The sequence below is a fragment of the Vigna angularis genome, chromosome 3 (assembly GCF_016808095.1).
Source record: "Vigna angularis cultivar LongXiaoDou No.4 chromosome 3, ASM1680809v1, whole genome shotgun sequence".
NCBI lineage: Eukaryota > Viridiplantae > Streptophyta > Magnoliopsida > Fabales > Fabaceae > Vigna > Vigna angularis.
The window spans coordinates 34,063,967-34,082,948 of NC_068972.1; the positions used below are offsets into that span (position 1 = coordinate 34,063,967).

Below are 18,982 nucleotides of genomic sequence, written 5' to 3' on the forward strand. Positions count from 1 at the left end.
GTTGTCAGGCTACATGGGATCCCTGTCTCAATTGTGAGTGATCGAGATCCTTTGTTCTTGAGTACGTTTTGGAGGGAGCGTTTTAGAATGCAGGGGACACAGCTCAATATGAGTACAGCTTACCACCCGGCCACGGATGGACAGACCGAGGTAATTAATCGGATTTTGGAGGGATATCTGAGATGTTTTTGCTCAGAGCAGCCCAAGAACTGGCATGCAGTGTTACCGTGGGCTGAGTACTGGTACAACACCAGCTACCAGGGAGACGCGAGATGCACGCCGTTTGAAACGGTCTATGGAAGAGCTCCTCCATCCTTGAACAGATTTGTACCGGGGGAGTCAGTGGTAGAGGCAGTCGCACAAGATCTCATGACAAGGGACGAGGCTTTGAGGCAACTGAAATTTCACCTAAGTCGTGCTCAGGATTTAATGGTGAATCAAGCGAATAAGAAGAGAAGAGATGTGGACATTAAAGTGGGGGATTGGGTCTATCTTAAAATTAGACCCCATAAGCAAGCATCTATACCAGTTCGTTTACATCCTAAACTAGCAGCTCGATACTTTGGCCCTTTCCAGGTGCTACAGCAGGTGGGCCCAGTGGCATTCCGACTACAGCTGCCAGAAAATGCATGTATACATGCAGTCTTTCATGTGTCACAACTCAAGAAAGCGGTGGGACCAAAGCAGGTTGAGAAGGGTCTACCAGCTGAGCTACAAGCAGAGGGGCCCACATATTGGCCAGTGAGAGTGTTGGGGACGAGGCAACGACAGCAAGGGAATGAGAAAATACTACAAATCCTGGTTCAATGGCAGGAGGGTGGCAGCGAAGGAGCTACATGGGAAGACGTGTTGACTATCCAAGATCAGTATCCTGATTTTAATTTCACCCTTGAGGACAAGGTTGCTGAAGAAGGGGAGGGTAATGTTAGGAAGTTACGTGTATATGAGAGGAGAAAGAGAAGTAATTAGAAGTTAGTTAGCCTAACTGCAATAACAGTTAGGAAAGGCGGGATGGGTAGTATAAAAGAGTGAATAATTGAATAGAGAAGGGAGGTTGTTGTGTGAGTTGTACAGGAAGCGTGACTCCTGTAGGGGGAGGTTAAGCTCTCTAGCTGTATCCAGACCTTGTATTCGTGTTTGTGAATAATACAACGAGAGTTATACAGAAGTTTCTGGTGTGTTTAGTGTGCATTTACCTTAGGTTCTTGAATTAGGAACCTAACACTAACTGCGAAACAAATGTCACGACGTGTAACAGTAAGATAGTTTAATTTACCAACTAATCTTCTGTACCGTTCAAGATCTGAGAAAGGCTCCCCCTAATTTGGTAGGAGTTTGATGTTAGGATCCATAGGTGTCTCAAAAGATTTAGAGTTCATTAACCCTGTTTCCTCCAAGATGTCTAACGCATACTTCCTCTGAGATATGACAATACCGGTGTTGGATTGTGCTACTTCAATACCCAAAAGATACCGGAGTTTGCCAAGATCTTTGGTTTGAAAATGATGACAAAGGTGTTGTTTCATCTGAGAGATGCCAAGATAGTCGCTTCCTGTGAGAACAATACCATCGACATACATTATTAAGTAGATACATCCAGCCCTTGAGTGGCGATAGAACACTTAATGATCCGCTTCACTGCGAGACATACCAAATTGTTGAACAACACAGCTGAATTTATCAAACCAGGCCCGAGGAGACTGTTTTAGGCCATATAAAGATTTGCGAAGACGACATACCAATCCAAATGACTCCCCCTGAGCAACAAAGTCAGGCGGTTGCTCCATATAAATTTCTTCATGCAAATCACCATTAAGGAAAGCATTTTTGACATCAAGTTGGTAAAGAGGCCATTGTCGAAGAGCAGCCATGACAATAAATAGGCGAACAGAGGTCATTTTTGCCACTAGAGAAAAAGTATCACCATAATCCAAACCAAAAATCTGTGTGTAGCCTTTGGCAACCAGTCGAACTTTCAGACGATCAATTGTGTCATCAGGGCCAACCTTGATAGCATACACCCACCTGCAACCAACAACAGACTTTCCAGATGGTAATTGACAGAGCTCCCAAGTTCCACTTTTCTGTAAAGCAATTAATTCATCCAGCATAGCTTGACGCCAGCCAGCCAGGATGAGTTAAGGCATCACCTACAGACTTGGGAATTGACACAGAAGAAATGGAGGAGAGATATGTGTAAAAAAAAGGAGATAATCTGTGGTAACTAAGAACAGTATAATGGGGGGAAGGGTTATGGGTAGAGCGTATACATTTACGGAGGGCAATAGGCAAGTCAGACTCATTTGCTGGAGCCGGAGGAGACACAGGAGGCGGCACTGGAAGTGAGTCATGAGGGAGACAATTGCGGCGACTATAAACCTGAAGGGGTGGTGGTGAAGGACGATCCTGTGGTGAATGAGAGTCTAAAGAAGGAGGAGACAAAATGGGTGGAGCATCACCAGGAGGATCATAGAAAATAGGAATATCAATAGTAGCAGATGGAGGTACAGAACTAGAAGATAGATGTGGAAAGTAAAAACAAGATTCATCAAAAGTGACATCAGCAGAGATAAAATGACAATTGAGGCAAGGGGAAAAACACTTATAGCCCTTTTGTGACCATGGAAATCCTAAGCAGACACATTTGTGAGACCTAGGGGATAACTTATCAAGACCAGGACTAAAATCATGAACAAAACATGTAGATCCAAAAACTCTAAGAGGTAATGCATGTAGAGGGTCTTGAGGAAATAAGATAGAATGAGGGATTTTGTTATCTAGGACGGAAGATGGCATGTAGTTTATAAGATAACATGCCGTGAGAACTGCATCAACCCAAAAACGTGAGGGTACTTGACCATGAATTAGAACTGTACGAGTTGTTTCAATAAGGTGTCTATTCTTGCGCTCAGCCACCCCATTTTGTTGAGGGGTATAAGCACATGAGGTTTGGTGAAGAATGCCATGAGAAGCCATAAAATGTATAAACGGTTGAGAAAGGTATTCACGGCCATTATCACTGGTAAATTTCGAATAGAAACCCCAAACTGTGTTTTTATTTCATTGAAAAATGATTGGAAAATAGGAAACAACTCATAACGATTCTTCATCAAAAACAACCAAGTACATCTGGAATAGTCATCAATAGAGGTAACAAAATACTGAAAACCTAAAGTGGACTTAACACGACTAGGTCCCCAAATGTCAGAATGAACCAATGAAAAGGGGGACAACGCCCGTTGTGAGACACTACGAGGAAAGGAACTACGAGTATGTTTTTCTAACTGACAAGACTCACACGACAAACTTGATAATTTTGACAACCTCGGGACAAGTTGTTGCAGTTTGGCAAGACTAGTATGACCTAACTGAGCATGAAGAAGGGATGGTGACTCCATGATTACGCCAACATGTGGAGAAGGGCGGAGATGGAATAGGCCATGAGACTCACATCATGTGCCAATCATGTGTTTCGAACTCCGGTCCTGCAACCTAACAGAATCTTTAGTAAATGAAATAACACAATTAAGGGTACGAGTTAGACAACTTATGGACAATAAGTTGAAGGGAGACCCAGGGACATAAAGTACATGATCAATGGATATGGACGGAAAAATATGAACAGTACCAACTACATGAGATGAGACTCTAGACCCATCAGCCATTGTTACCGAGGGTAAATTATCCGGACATGACAAGGAAGAAAACAAGGACTTGTTACCAGTGATATGATCGGTGGCGCCTGAGTCAAGGACCCAAGGTCCGAGGGAGTGAAAGTGAGTCAGACCAACAAAAGGTGTACCTGTACATGCAACAGATGCAGATGTAGTGGAACTAGAGTGCTGACAATCCTCGAGAAATTCGTTAAAGATTGCAGGTTTTTCTACAGTATTAGATGAAGTAAGATGGTCTGCAGACGGTTATCAGGGAGGTGGATCAGAATTAACCATTTCTACAGGTCGAGGAGGACGCCCATGAAGCGCATAACATCTATCAATTTTATGGCCTAACTTGCCACAGTGGTCACATTTTGGACGTCCTTTACTTGGCTTGCGAGACCGACTTCGATCATCACGTTGGGCAGCCATAACTGAGGAATCATCAGTATGAGGAGATGTCTCAGTGACTGGTTTGCTCAGTATACGCAAAAGAGCAGAACAAGTAGAAGTAAAGTTGGGTATGACAGCAGAACCCAAAATCTGATCACGGACATGAGAGACATCATCAGAGAGTCCGTATAATGCCAACAACATGAAGAACTTTGATCGTTGTTCTAGTTCTTCAACAGGAGTGGAAGCAGGAGGTAATATATCATTAAAATCATGAAGAAGGGCATGAATTTTACCCAAATATTCTGCCATGGGACCATGATTGCGCGGACCAATAACAGTTAATAGGTCCTGACAAACACCATAAAGACGCTGAGTGTCATTTGTGTATAACAACTTCGCTTGTGCCCATACTTCTGAACATGTTTCATATGATCGAAACATTTGTTTCAGTGAGGAGTGAATGGTGGACTTTATAACAATACATAACTGGGCATCAATTTTCATCCAGCAGGAAGTGTCATCTGTGGTAGCAGTAGTCACATTTTGAGTAAGGTGATCTAAGTACCCCTGAGTCTTCAACCAAAGTTTGATTTCGAACGCCCATGTTGCATAATTTGTGCCATCTAACTTGTCAATGGACAAGTGTACATTCATATAATTGGTGTATATTGAGGGATCAGAAGATGAGCCACCAACAGAGGTGTTTGTAGATGAGGAAGACGCCATGGAGAGGGAGAAACCCTAAAAATCCAAAGTGCTCCGATTGACGCAACGACCACAGATCCAGAAAGAGTACGGGGAGGCGATCACGGCGATTCTGATCGGCGGCGAAACTCTCCGGCAACGCGCCGCCACGCACGGCGGGAAGCGGCAGTGCCGGCGACTGTTGCAGCGGCGCGTGGAGGCGCGTGGGTGCTTAATTTCTCTATGTATTATCAACAGCAAGAATACAATGTACAGTAAGCAAATGGGAGCTTAACCTCCCCCACAGGAATAATGGTTTCCTGTTAGAATTCTACAAAACAACTAACTAACTTTCCTCCTTTATTCAGCTAGCTATTTATACAAACGAATACCCACACCACCTAACTGCCAAAACAGTTAGGTATTCCCTGTTTTATTCCTTCTCACGTAAACTCTCCATCCCTAACAGATAGTCTTGATGGAGGACATAAGGTATGTGGTTATAAAGGAAAAGAAAAAGTTGCTACTACTAGCAAGGGAGAGTCCAAGCAATGATAAATCAAATGATGAAAAAAGGATACAAAGAAGAAGTTGATGCTCAAGTGGCTGAATTCTTTTACACCAGTGCTATTCCTTTTAATGTAATTAGAAATCCAACATTTTTAAAGGTGTGAAATGATTGGTATGTATGGAGTTAGATACAAACCACCATCTTATCATGATATTAGAAAGAAGCTCTTGAAACAAGCTGTGAAGAAAACATATGCAAATCTTGAGCAATATAAGGAGTGGTAGAGAAGTGGATGTACAATTATGTCTGATGGTTGGACAGATAGAAAAAGACATTTTATTTGCAACTTCTTGGTGAATAGTCCTAAAGGGACAGATTTTCTTTATTCACTTGACACTTCAGACATTTCAAAAACCGCTTCCAAAATGTTGGACGATTTTGTCGAGTTTGTTGGAGAAGAACATGTGGTTCAAGTTGTCACTGATAATGCTGCAATTTCATGGCAGTCGGAGAATTGTTGATGCAAAAGAGGGAAAAAATGTATTGGACTCCATGTGCAACATATTGCATTGATTTGATATTTAAAGATTTTGAAAAAACTTTGAAGGTCCATGAATTGACCATTAAGAAGGGAAGAAAGATTACCACTTACATCTACGGAAGATCAATGTTGATTTCCTTGTTGAAAAAGTTCACTAACAGTAGAGACTTGATAAGACCGGGTGTGACTAGATTTGCCACGACTTATTTAACTCTTGCTTGTCTTCATGAATTGAAGGCTTCGTTATTAACCATGTTTAGCTCTAAGAAATGGAAGACAAGCAAGTTTGGAACTTCACAAGAGGGAGGAAAAGTAGAACATGCGGTATTAGATAGCCGGTTTTAGAAGAATGTCTCCACGTGCTTGAAAGTTGTTGTCCCTCTATGGTTGTCTTAAGATTAGTGGACTCAGATGTAAAACCCGCAATGGGTTTCATTTATGAAGAAATGGATTGTGCAAAAGAGAAGATTAGGTCTAACTTTAACAATATCAAAAAGAGGTAAATTTTCAAACTTTTACTCATTCAATGTTTAATTACTTATGTGTGATTATTTCTGATATAGTATAATAGATGTAGTTATGAAGAGATTTGGAGAATAATTAATGCTCGATGGCATAATCAACTTCATAGGCCTTTGCATGCAGCTGCCTATTTTCTGAACCCCCATTTCCACTATGAACCTAACTTTAGATGTGATGATGGTGGAAAGGTGAAAGAAGGATTGTATATTTCCATGAGAAGATTGATACCAGATATGGCAGAAAGAAGAAAAATTAATTTACAAATTGTTGAATTTCATTATGCTAAAGGACTTTTTGGAATGGAAGATGCAAAGAAGTGTAGGAAAGAGTTAAATCTTGGGGAACAGTGGGACATGTTTGGTGATGGAACTCCGGAGTTGAAGAGATTTGCTATTCAAATTCTAAGCTTGACTTGTAGTTCTTCTAGATGTGAGCGTAATTGAAGTTCATTTGAAATGGTAATCTAAATTATTTTTAATTTATAAATTTCTTTATTATGTTTATATCTTCACTAAAAATATTATATTTCATTTTAGGTTCATACAAAGAGAAGGAATCGTTTGCATAAAAAAATATGAATGATTTAGTTTATGTGATGTATAACTCCAAGTTGAAAAGTAGACAAATTCGAAAAAGTGTAGCTCTTCCATTTGATGACATTGAATCAGATGATGAATAGATAACTAAAGAGGCAGATGATGTTGTTGAGATTGAGCAAGTTGAAGGTGAAAATGTTCACTTAGATGGAGCAACAATAGATCCTGCTCTAGATGTTCTTAATCTTTATAACATAACATTTAGGGACAATGAAGATGTACAACATTCATCAGAGGAAGAAGTAAATGAGGATGATGATGGAGATGATGATGCCATTACTAGAGGATTAGAGGAATAGGCATAGAGACTTTGACATTTCAATTTATGTTTTACATTATTTCTATGAACAATATTTCTATGGACTTATGTATTTGAATTTATATAATTTTGTTATTTTCTTTGAATTAGGATGTTATTTATATTTTTTTATCATGCAAAGTAAACTCTTACGAGTTTACTAGACTCTCACGAGTTTACTAGACTCTCACGAGTTTACTAAACTCTCGAGTTTGACAACCCTCATTGCCTGATCTCTGATCAATAAGATGTCTTCTTCCTCTCTTATGAATAAAGTCCCTCACTCTATCATTTTTCCAAAAGACCCTCTATACCTTGTGTTTCCTCATATATTTGAGAGTACTTGTTTTGTTCATAATGTTTCTCCAGGTCCTGATAAACTCTCTGCAAAAGCTATTAAGTGTGTCTTTTTGGGATACTCTCGCCTTCAAAAAGGGTATAAATGTTATTCTCCCTCACCCAAGAGGTACTATATGTATGTTGATCTCACATTCTTTAAGGATACACCTTTTTTCTTGTCCTCCATGGAGGATCGTTCATCTGTTCAACAAATGTTTCATTTAACATCATGTGATCCCTTGGTTACTTTTGCTCCTTTACTTCAAATTCAAAATGCAAATGACATTGTTCATCCACCTCTTCTCACATATCAACGTCAGACACAATCTCAAACTCAGAACACAGAAGATCCTCGAGACTCAGATCCTCCTCCATCAGATTCCCAGACCATGGATCCTTCATTCTCCTCACCCTCTCTTGACTCAGATAATAATTTGCCTATTGCCCTACAGAAAGGTATTCGCTCTACTCGTAATCCTTATCCTGTTTATAATTTTTTGTTTATAATTTTTTGAGTTATCATCGTTTGTCTCCTCCACATTTCTCCTTTGTTTCCTCCTTATCTTCCATTCAGGTTCCTAATATTGTTCATGAGGCACTTGGTCATCCTGGATGGCGACAAGTCATGATTGATGAAATGCAAGCACTTGAACACAATGGCACTTAGGACCTTGTCCCTCTTCCTCCTGATAAGAAGTTTGTTGGTTGTAGATGGGTCTATGCTATTAAGGTTGGTCCTACTAGTGCAATCGATCGTCTCAAAGCTCGTCTAGTAGCTAAAAGATATACTTAAGTCTATGGTCTCAACTATTGTAATACCTTTTCTCCTGTGGCTAAAACCAGTTCGTATTTTGCTTGCTATGGCTGTCATTCGTCAATGGCCCCTTTACCAGTTGGACAATAAAAATCCCTTATTCTTAGCCTTCATCCTAAAAATGCCACCACAAGGTGAAATATTCCCAAGCTTTAAGATGTCATTTTTGTTGCATTTAATCCATCCAAGATTTGGAGGATACAAGACTTCTAATTTATTTTAGGTTTTATAAAATTCATTTAAGGCATCACTTTGAAACTATGACATCTTAAGCTGACACCTCAGTTCAATAATAATTTGCTATCACATGTAGCAATTAAACACATGACTTCTATTTAATTACACTAAAAACTATGTTTCAATTTGTTGTTTAAATAGGAAGAAAATAACCCTTCATGTTTCATGATTTCAAAATCTCTCCCCAAATTTTCAACATATGTCTTTATCCTCAAGCAGTCGGTGACTGGTTCTGGCTACCCTGTTGATCAAACATTCCCCTGAAGGAAAACTTACTCTAGTCTAAGTCTATTTTGATGACATGATTGTTGCAAGAAATGATGACCAGAGAAACAAATCTTGAAAGAATCTTGCAACTCAATTTGAAATGAAGGATATGGGAAAATTAAAGTACTTCCTTAGGATAAAAGTTGTTTACTCAAAGAAAGGCATCTTTATCTCCCAAAGAAACTATGTTCTTGAACTTCTCAAAGAACAAAACCATACAATAGGGACTGATGAAGGCAATTCTATTGTGAATAAAGGCCAATATTAAAGACTTGTTGGGAAAAGAGTTCATATAAAGAACTCTTATTTTATGTACAGAGTTAGTTTTGAGTTTTGGGAATTGTTTAGACAGGACTTTGTTTCCTGTGGAGGGGGGAATTGGGCTCCCTTGAATGTGCTCTTGTTTTTGTGTGTGAGTATGAGGAGTTCAGATAGGTTGCAAATCAGAAACCTATCATTTGGTCCGACTTGCCGGATCAGTTTCGCAAGAGAAAAGGAGGAATGGAGACAAGGTTGAACGTGTTGGAAGGTCAAATGGAGATAGTCAAGACAACGCTAGACGGTTTGAAGGCAAAGACTACAACGTTACAACAAGAAATCCGAGAACTCACACAAGTTCTTGGCGGGCGAACAAGAAATCTTGAACGCAACTCTGATGGGAGACTAGACAACAGGTTCTGATCGAATGGCAGAAAAAGGGATCCGAGGGAGCTACCTGGGAAGATGTTGGAACAATCCAGGATCAGTTTCTTGATTTCAACCTTGAGGACAAGGTTGATCATCAGGCGGTAGGTAATGATACAATATGGAGGGTTTATGAGAGAAAGAGAAGAGTTAAGTGAGAAGGTGAAATCTAACTGTCATAACGCTTAGATTGTTAGGTGGGGGGCGCGGGAAAAGAGTTCATATAAAGAACACTTGTTTTGTGTACAGAGTTAATTTTGAGTTTTGAGAATTGTTAAGACAGGACTTTGTTTCCTGTGGAGGGGTTAATTGGGCTGCTTTGAATGCTTGTATTATGTACATTGTAAAGATAGATCAATAACAGATTCATTCTTTGGTTTTCTGTGCTCTTGTTTTTGTGTGTTAGTGTAAGGAGTTCAGATAGGTTCCCAAATCAGAAACCTATCATAGCCTATGTTGTGAGTGTAGTTAGTCAGTTCATGCATGATCCAAGAGAGAGATATTTACAAGTTGTAAACAAAATCCTTCAATATTTGAAGAAAAGTCCAGGAAGGGGATTATTGTTCAAGAGGAATGAAAAATTAAAAATGAAAATGTATACTGATGCAGATTATGCAGGGATTATGAGATAGGAAATCTACCTTAGGATATTGCATGTTCTGGGGTGGAAATTTGGTGACTTGGAAAAGAAAAAAAATGTTGTTGCAAGGTCTAGTGCAAAGGCTAAATTTCAAGTTGTGGCACAACAAGTGTGTGAATTGTTATGGTTGAGAATTACTCTAAATGATCTTAAAGTGGCATGTGAAGAATCTATGATCCTTTATTGTGATTATAAGTCAGCTATTAGTATTGCTCACAATCCAGTTCAGCATGAGATGACCAAACACATAGAGATAGATCGACACTTTATTAAAGAGAAATTGGATAGTAGTAGCCTTATAACTACTTCCTACGTCCCATTTGGGCTTCAATTAGTAGATTTGTTTACAAAAGGTCTTACCATTGAGCGATTTCATAATCTCACATGCATGTTAAGAATGATAGATATCCAGTTACCAGCTTGAAGGGGAGCATTATTAGTAAGATATTAAATACATTATTGAAAGTTGTTGGTAGAATATTAATTGTATAACTAGAAGTAGATAGAAATTGTTAGTTGTTAGAAGATTCTAGAGATTTTTTTGTAATTATTACTTTAGGGTTAGAGTTCTCTATATATAAAGGTTGATGTACGGTTTCAAATGAATCAATTTTGAATAAAAATGTTCTGTTTCATATTAATCCTTTCAAGTATACTCACTCTAGAGATCTCTTTGTAATCTTTACTTTAGGGGTAGAGTTCTCTAAATAAAGGCTGATATATCGTTTCAAACATTCAATTCAATAAAATCTCCTTTCATCATGTCTATTCTTTGTCAAGTGTAAATAAAAGATTTGCTAGTAAGTGCGTATTCATTTGCAAACGAATAAAAGCATAAAAAGTTATAAATTAAAGAAATGAAGTATATAAGAAATAATAAACTTACTTCGTTAATTGATTGGATGAAAGTTCAAGTGCGAGCAAGGTTGCCAATGCACCACCTAAACTATGACCAGTCACATAAACATGCCATTTGTGAAGTGACTTAGAATGATCATCTCTGGAACAAGAAATAACTTTTGTTTGTCAAAGCAAATCAAATTTTGAGATGTACTGTATTAACAAAACAATCAGGTTTAATGACCAGATTTACTGTACAAGCACTCAACAAACAAGGGTTTACCCCTTTTAAGGAGATTTTTCCTTCAAAGCCATATGCAACAAACTGAAACCTTAATACCCTCATATAGGTCTGTCAATCAAACTGTGTGTATAATTGATAGAAACGCTATTGATAAAAAAAGTAATAAATATAACATTAAACACTGGAATCACATGTAATAGTTTAAAACACTTGTCCCAGAGACAAAAGGCTCCCTTATCACTTTAAATAGATCAATACACTTTCTGTCCTAGAGACAAACATCTCATATAACCGTATTCTCTATTCACAAATCACAAACAACTTCACACTCGTCAATAATTACACAACCACCAATCACATATACTCCAAATACACTACTACCAGCAGTTATTTTCCACCCATATTTTCATGCTACAGCTTCTAATACATAACAAACTAGCAATAGTTATCTTTTATACATAACTGCCTTCCTGGAGTTTTTAATATAGAATTGATTTCTGAAGTAATAATTTTCTACACATAACTGTCACCCCGGAGTTTCTAATATTGAGTTGTTTTCTAAAGCATTTATTTTTTACATATAAGTGTCATAATTGCACATAACACTCGGGTCTTATCAAGAACACAACAGCTGTAACTCCTAAATCATAACCTCCCAATAGAACCCATCACATAGTTATCAATAAAATTATATTTTTGGCAGTTGAAGTTGTACCTACACCCCAAGCTTAAGCTTTTGGGCTAGCTCGTTCATGACAATAAGTAATTCATTTGTCACTTAACTCATATAAGCACTTATTTAGTCAACTATAAAAGCTTCACGTTGGAAAGCAAAGGAATTTTCAAAATATTCTAAGAAATACAGCACAATTACAAGGCAGTTTGCTCGGTACAAAAACCTTTTTCACATGACTTACACATAACCGATTGCTAGCCGAATAAGAGAAATGATCCTGGTCCTTACTGAATCATATGCACTTAGAAAACCGCTGTGAACCTACAAAAACCATAGCATCATCAACAACAAACGAATAATATGTTCTTAAGCCTTCAAAAAACCTACCAAACATGTCTGACCATAAACCTTACTACAATTAACATACTTGAATCTCTTGCTTGAAATCTCCACCTATCCTTTCAGGATTTAGCCTGTGAAATTCATGGGAAAGGTAGTCATGAAAGGAAATAATATGGTTAAACGAAAAGTAATTTTAATCAATCCCTAAACTAATTATGATTTGACACAGCACCAAAGAATTTTCAGTGCACCTGAGAACTTCAAAAACTGACATTTCTAATACATTTTGAAGTAATAACAGTCAATACCAACAACAGAAAGAAGAATGGTGTACTTTCTCAATGAACTAAAAATATCTTGCTGCCTTATGTCCCCAAAACATGAATCTATTGATTTTCACTACCTTTCCTACTCATTTTTAATTTTATCTATTATCAGTTTTTTTGCCAAATATTTTGTTTCAAAAGAATCAAATATATTTATTAAAAAGTAAACTTTAAGATTAACTCAACTTCACAAAAACCAGCTTGTAAAATAATATTTGCATCCACTTATATATTATATTAACCTCAAAAATCATCTTAAGAAATAGACTTTAAACTTAAATCAACTTTGCAAAATTAACTTTTAAGGAGAAGTTTGTATAATTTGACCATATCTTTAGCCAATGTGGGATTTCAAACAGTATCACAAAACATCTAACAGTATCAAATATGATTAAATTTATCAAATACATACAATGATACAACACGATTACTCACAAGATTAAAACTATAAAACAATGAGATACTGGTTAAATTAAAACTAAACCAAACCACTAAAAAAGTCACAACTAGGATGGAAAAGAATGTTACCCAGCTGGCACAAGCATTAGATCAGTTCTTAAGTCCTTCCATTGAGACTGAAAAATAAAAAGTATATGCTTCTTTAACTGTCCAGATGCTATAAACCACCTTAAAGAACAAGAATATAAACTACCTGTTCTGTTCCCCTAAAAGCAACCACCAACCTTCTTCGTGCAGAATCACGCCAAATTGCAACCTGAAAGTTCTGAAGACTTAGAAAATAGAAAGCAGCACACAAAATAAGATATTGGCAATATCACAAACATGCATTGCCAATTGAAAATTCACAGAAAACAGAGAAATGGACTTATTGAAGAGGTTATAAACAAAACACCTGTGTGTCTGTGGATGCATTATCTAAGAAGCATAATTTTTCAAACTCCGACTTAATAAAACTAGGTTGGCCCAGGGAAGTGGCCAGCATTGCCCAAGCCTCCATGGCACTTTCAGCAGTAGAAAAAAGTTCTTTCATCTCTTCAGTTATTTTATCATCCAGCACTACTCCACTCTGTGAGTTGGGAAGCTTCTGACTACCGGAATATTGGATGTCCTTGTCTCCTGCTTTAGTATAATCTTCTTTCACTTTCCTCTCTTCTGATGAATCCACTTCATCTTTTATTTTAGAAACTGTTGCAGTCAAAAGCATCAAACCTCCTAAAATTGACTCAGTCTGCCTCATCAAATTTTGTGTCGCTTTTTTAACCTCAGGAAGTGAAGACTGAAACACAGTGACGGCAGGTTGGCCACTTGTTTTATCATTCATATCATCTGTGCTGCCAGGCATTGCAAGACCAGATTGAACATAAATGCTTTCTGCAATATTTTGAGATTGTGAGCCAATTTTGTTTAAAAACTCCAATCCGTCCCACTTAAATTTCTCAGAAACAGAGAGACCCAACTTTTGAGCGATACTAGAATTAACAACATTAGCAAAATTCCTCCAAAAAATTTTATTTGATAATTCTTCCTCACTAACTTTTGCTGGCAATTCAGAAGCATGTCCATTTTCAGTATCATTGTCATGTCTGATAAATTCCTTTGAGTTCCTCTGTTCCCCGCTAGCCTCATTGGAGGCTTCTGAACTACCAGCTTCGATGGAAGGAATATTGGATATAGAAGCAGATTCAGTCAGTTCCCCTGTAGCTTCACTGTCGTACTCATCATTATTATCAGACTTCCGGCCCTTCAGAAGATATGAATTGTTAAAAGACTTTAACTGCCCAAATGCATATTCCACAAATTGGCGGGCCTGTACTGTATCAGAGCCAATAACCTTTCTGAATGCAGAATCAAAACCTTTTATCTTTAAAAAGTCTAAAACAAAAGGTATCTTCCACCACCTTTTCTCTTCGTCAATTTCATCATAGCTTTTATATTTTACCTAAAATCCAAAAGTTATCACAATCATGATTCATTACATCATAACCTGTCCTTTAAACAACACAACAGAATTTATACCAAATTAAGCACATATGTAGATAAATATTTCAAAAATACATAAAGCATATAGCTTATATCAAAAGTCCTGATTGAAGTTCAAGAAGTCAAATTTTACATTAAAACCTATGAAGATTTATTAAAATAGTACAAGATGGCTAAAAAGGAAACAGTTTAATGCAAGTAATAAAATATACAAATGCATATATTGCCATATGAAGTTGTAAGTTGTAATATTTGTTCTACCAAATCATACAGAAAATAACTTTTCCCCATAAAATTTGTACTCTTAAGAAACATACCTCCATCTGAACCTTTCCGCCACCACCCATTCCTTCCAACTCAACCAATATTTCATGCACATCTCCTATAGCAAAAGGCATTTTTGCTGAGTTTTTGCAGCCATAAGTTTAACTATATTCATAAGTAACTTTTACACTACTGTTGACCGATCAACATGTATAAAAAGAAAATGGAGAGAAGAAATTGAACTCATTTCAAAATTTTAAGCAACACAACAATCTTTCAACATTGCACTAACAAAATTTCAATAGATTTTCTAGTCCTCACCATCACAGAGCCACTCTAGATCAACACCTGCATTCCCCATGCGTTTGTGAGGAGTTACAAGATTTGCATCCCAGGCTGCAACCTACGATATACTGCCACATGTTAAAATATTGACATGAACTTTTCAAGATAGTTTTACTTTCATTCAAACATATATTTTCAGTATTTTTCATTCGTGAAACCAGATGATATACTACAGAAAGTTGTTTGCTTAATTTGTAACTCAATAAAATGTGCAACATGACATAATGACTTCAAAAGAAACCATAAAAGAGGGAGGAAACTTAAACATGGAGCAAAGTTAAATTACATCAATAAGGATGAGAAGATCTGTGGAAGGTAGAACAGAAAGTAAAAATCTAATTATGTTATAAATAGAATTATGTTTTCCACTTAGTATGTATTCAACTATATGACACACTTAGATGGAATCTGCGGTCATCTTCTCTCCAAGATTGCAACATCTATATTTGTCCTTGAGCCATTGGTGTCTGGTTTTGGAAAGGAAATGGAGGAACCTTACATTTATCACTTGGTAATGTCCCATAACCCTCAATAATCAGCCTTATATCCCACCAAAAGCCTCTAAATCTTGTCTTCAAGCTTTGTCTTGTGAAGTGGTTGCTCCTATTCTATCCTAGCTACCTAAACCATGCCAAAAAGGGGATTCTTTATCCATCACTAACCTAGAAGATGTTTACAAAGGATTCAATCTCCATGGAAGATTCATTATCGCCAAAGGTCAAAAGCCTATGATATTGGATGATTTGCATATTAAGCTTAGTGCTCTTTGGATCGTGTTCTGGAATGACAGACTGTTAGGAGCTGGAAAGTGTATGAGAGAAGAAGGTATAGGAGGGAGAGAGAGGGGGACCGAACGGTAGAAGGCGGGGAGCTAGTTGGCCGAGCGATAGACGAGGGAGGATGACCAGGCCGAACGGTAGACGGCGGGGAGCTAGTTGGCCAAGAGAGGATGACCAGGCCGAACGGTTGGGGACAGCAAGAAAGCATCCTAACTGCCACAGCAGATAGGATGGGCGGGAAATTAAATAAAGTGATAAGAGAGATATTTTGAGAAGATATTCAGCAGAGGATAATTAGAGTAATAGAGCCATATCTTAGTATATTATTACGTATAACTTAAATATAGTAAATAAGGCTAAAGATATTCTTATCAGATAATTATAATAAATAGGGTTATTTTATATTATTCTTTACCTTTTTGGGAGGGAATTAATTAGTACAAATAAAGGGGAAACCTAGGGTTAAGGGTGTGCTTTTGATTAGTGAGTTTTGTAAAGAGAGGTTATGCTCTCAGGTAGATCTTGCTCCCAGTTATTGTTTGTTTTCCTTGATACAGTTATTTCCATTTAATAAAGAGGTTTATTCAGCTATTTACCATTGTTCATTGTCTGTGAGAGTGTAAGTGGTTGTGTTTGGCTAGTTTACGTACTTAGGTACGTAACAATTGGTCCGACCTGCAGGATCCTATTGAGAGGAGGAAAGACATCATGGAGGGAAGAGTAAATGCAATTGAAGGGAAACTAGAGGTCATAGAAATCTCCATGGGAGGATTGGAGGCAGCAATGCAGGAACTAGTGAAGGTGATGGGAGAGCGAGGTCGACGGCATGAAGGAAACTCAGATGGAAGTCAAGGGTCTGTCAACGGGAGAAAGGAGGAGGAGGGTGAGAGAGATGGCGACAGGCTAGATGGTGGACACCGAGACGAGCAGCCGAATTGGTGGAAAAGGGTAGATTTACCCATTTTTGAAGGAAGTGATCCGTTGAATTGGATCAATAGAGCGAACAAATTCTTTGAGCTGCAAGGAGTATCAAGGAAGAAAAGTTGCGCCTAGCTATATCAGCATGGAGGGAATCGCGGGACACTGGGTCAGATTCTGGAGGGAGAAGGCCAGGAGCCGCTCGTGGGCAGGATTAAAGGAGTCAATGGTGATCCGTTTTGGAGGAAGAAACCGGGGAACCGTCTTCGAGAGACTGGCGGCCTGTAAACAATCAGGAACCGTGGAGGAATACATCAAAGAATTTGAAGTCTTGGTCGGCCAAACGGAAACAATACCCGACGCACAACTGATGGGGTACTTTATGGCAGGGTTGCAGGAGGGGATCCGTAATCAACTCAAGTTACTTGATCCGCGGGAGTTGATGGACGTTATGAGACTGGCAAAGGACGTGGAAGAGTTCCAAGGTGGTGCGAAGGCTGGAGGTGGAATCATGATCAAGAGCCAAACATAGGGGAAACCGAACGGTTCAGTGATGAGGACGGAACCCAGTCGGCACAATCAAAACCGAACGGGAGTCACAGAGAGGGGTCGGACAGGAGGAAAGGAAGGGACACCAGGGAGAGAAGTGGACCGATCATCTTTGAACAACAAAGGAAGGAACGTGTGGGATTTACCTTGTGCGGAGTATGTTAAACGAAGGGAAGAAGGGAGGTGTTTCAGGTGTGGGGAACCATTCGGTCCAGGCCATCGTTGTCCGGAAAGGAGTCTTCGGATGCTGATACTGGCAGAAGGTGAGGAGGAAGGCGGGGAAGAAGAAGCTGAGACTGAACTCGACCAGATGGAGCTATCAGCCTTCTCGGCAGGGGGCCTCACCCAGCCCAAAACGATGAAATTACATGGAAAAATAGGGAAGAAGCAGGTGCTGATTTTGATTGATAGTGGCGCCAGCCACAACTTCATAAGAAAGGAATTGGTAGAGGAGCTACGTTACCCATAGTAGATACCCCACCCTATAGGGTGAGTTTGGGAGATGGGCAGAAAAAAAAACACCAGGGGGTGTTGTGAAGAGGTAATGATTCGCATGGGAGAAGCTACAATCACCGAATTGTTCCACCTGTTTGAACTGGGCGGAGTTGACGTAATATTGGGGGTAGAATGGCTCGCTAAGCTGGGAGAAGTAACATTAAATTGGAGGGAACTGACCATGGTGTTCGGTCAAGAAGGAAGGAAGGTGACCATCAAAGGAGATCCTAGTTTAGCTAGGAGATTGGTGGAACCCAAAGCATTGTTCAAAATGAAAGAAGTGGAGGCCTGGATGTTGGTGTGGGAGCTTGGGGAGACAGAAAAGGACGAGGGAAGAAAACCGTTCAGTCAAGGAGAAGGACCATTCGGTCAGGACCTGACAAAGAAGCAGAATCATGCAATGGATCAGATTCTGAATCAGCACGCGAGAGTATTTCACGAGCCTAGCGGACTGCCTCCAGACAAGGGCATGGTTCATCAAATTCCATTAAAAAAGGGTACGGATCCAGTGAATGTAAGGTCGTACCGTTACCCCCATGTGATGAAGGGGGAGATTAAGAAGCAGGTGGCCGAGATGCTGAAAACTGGGGTCATAAGGCCGAGCACCAGTCCATATTCGAGTCCGGTAATACTAGTGAAGAAGAAGGATGGCAGCTGGAGATTTTGTGTGGATTATAGAGCCCTTAACCGGGCAACAGTACCTGATAAATTTCCCATCCCACTGATAAAGGAACTGTTAGATGAATTGAGAGGGGCCAAGTACTTTTCGAAGGTGGATTTGAAGTCCAACTACCATCAAATTCGAATGGGAGAGGGGGACATAGAGAAAACAGCCTTTCGGACTCACCAGGGTCGTTACGAATTCATGGTGATGCCGTTCGGTCTCACCAACGCGCCAGCCACCTTTCAGAGTGCGATGAACAGCCTGATGCAGCCTTATTCTAGGAAATTCGTACTTGTGTTTTTTGATGATATATTGGTATATAGCCGATCCTGGGAGCAGCACTTAGAGCATGTTGATTTAGTGCTAGGAAGGCTCGAGAAGAACAGATGGGTGGCCAACAGAAAAAAATGTGTT

General features: G+C 38.9%; 1 protein-coding gene across 3 annotated transcripts in view; it reads right to left on the reverse strand.

The window, feature by feature from the left end:
* The window catches only part of LOC108325976 (uncharacterized), a 53,671-nt gene that overhangs the window by 18,878 nt on the left and 15,811 nt on the right, over nt 1-18,982 (reverse strand). For all 3 annotated transcript variants that reach the window (XM_017559159.2, XM_052874191.1, XM_052874192.1), the window contains exons 6-13: nt 15,140-15,221; nt 14,872-14,936; nt 13,467-14,513; nt 13,266-13,328; nt 13,142-13,188; nt 12,373-12,418; nt 12,187-12,266; nt 11,072-11,185 (exon numbers count right to left, since the gene is read on the reverse strand). In XM_017559159.2, coding sequence (XP_017414648.1) covers nt 11,072-11,185; nt 12,187-12,266; nt 12,373-12,418; nt 13,142-13,188; nt 13,266-13,328; nt 13,467-14,513; nt 14,872-14,936; nt 15,140-15,221 — 1,544 coding nt within the window. The remainder of the gene's footprint in view (nt 1-11,071; nt 11,186-12,186; nt 12,267-12,372; nt 12,419-13,141; nt 13,189-13,265; nt 13,329-13,466; nt 14,514-14,871; nt 14,937-15,139; nt 15,222-18,982) is intronic.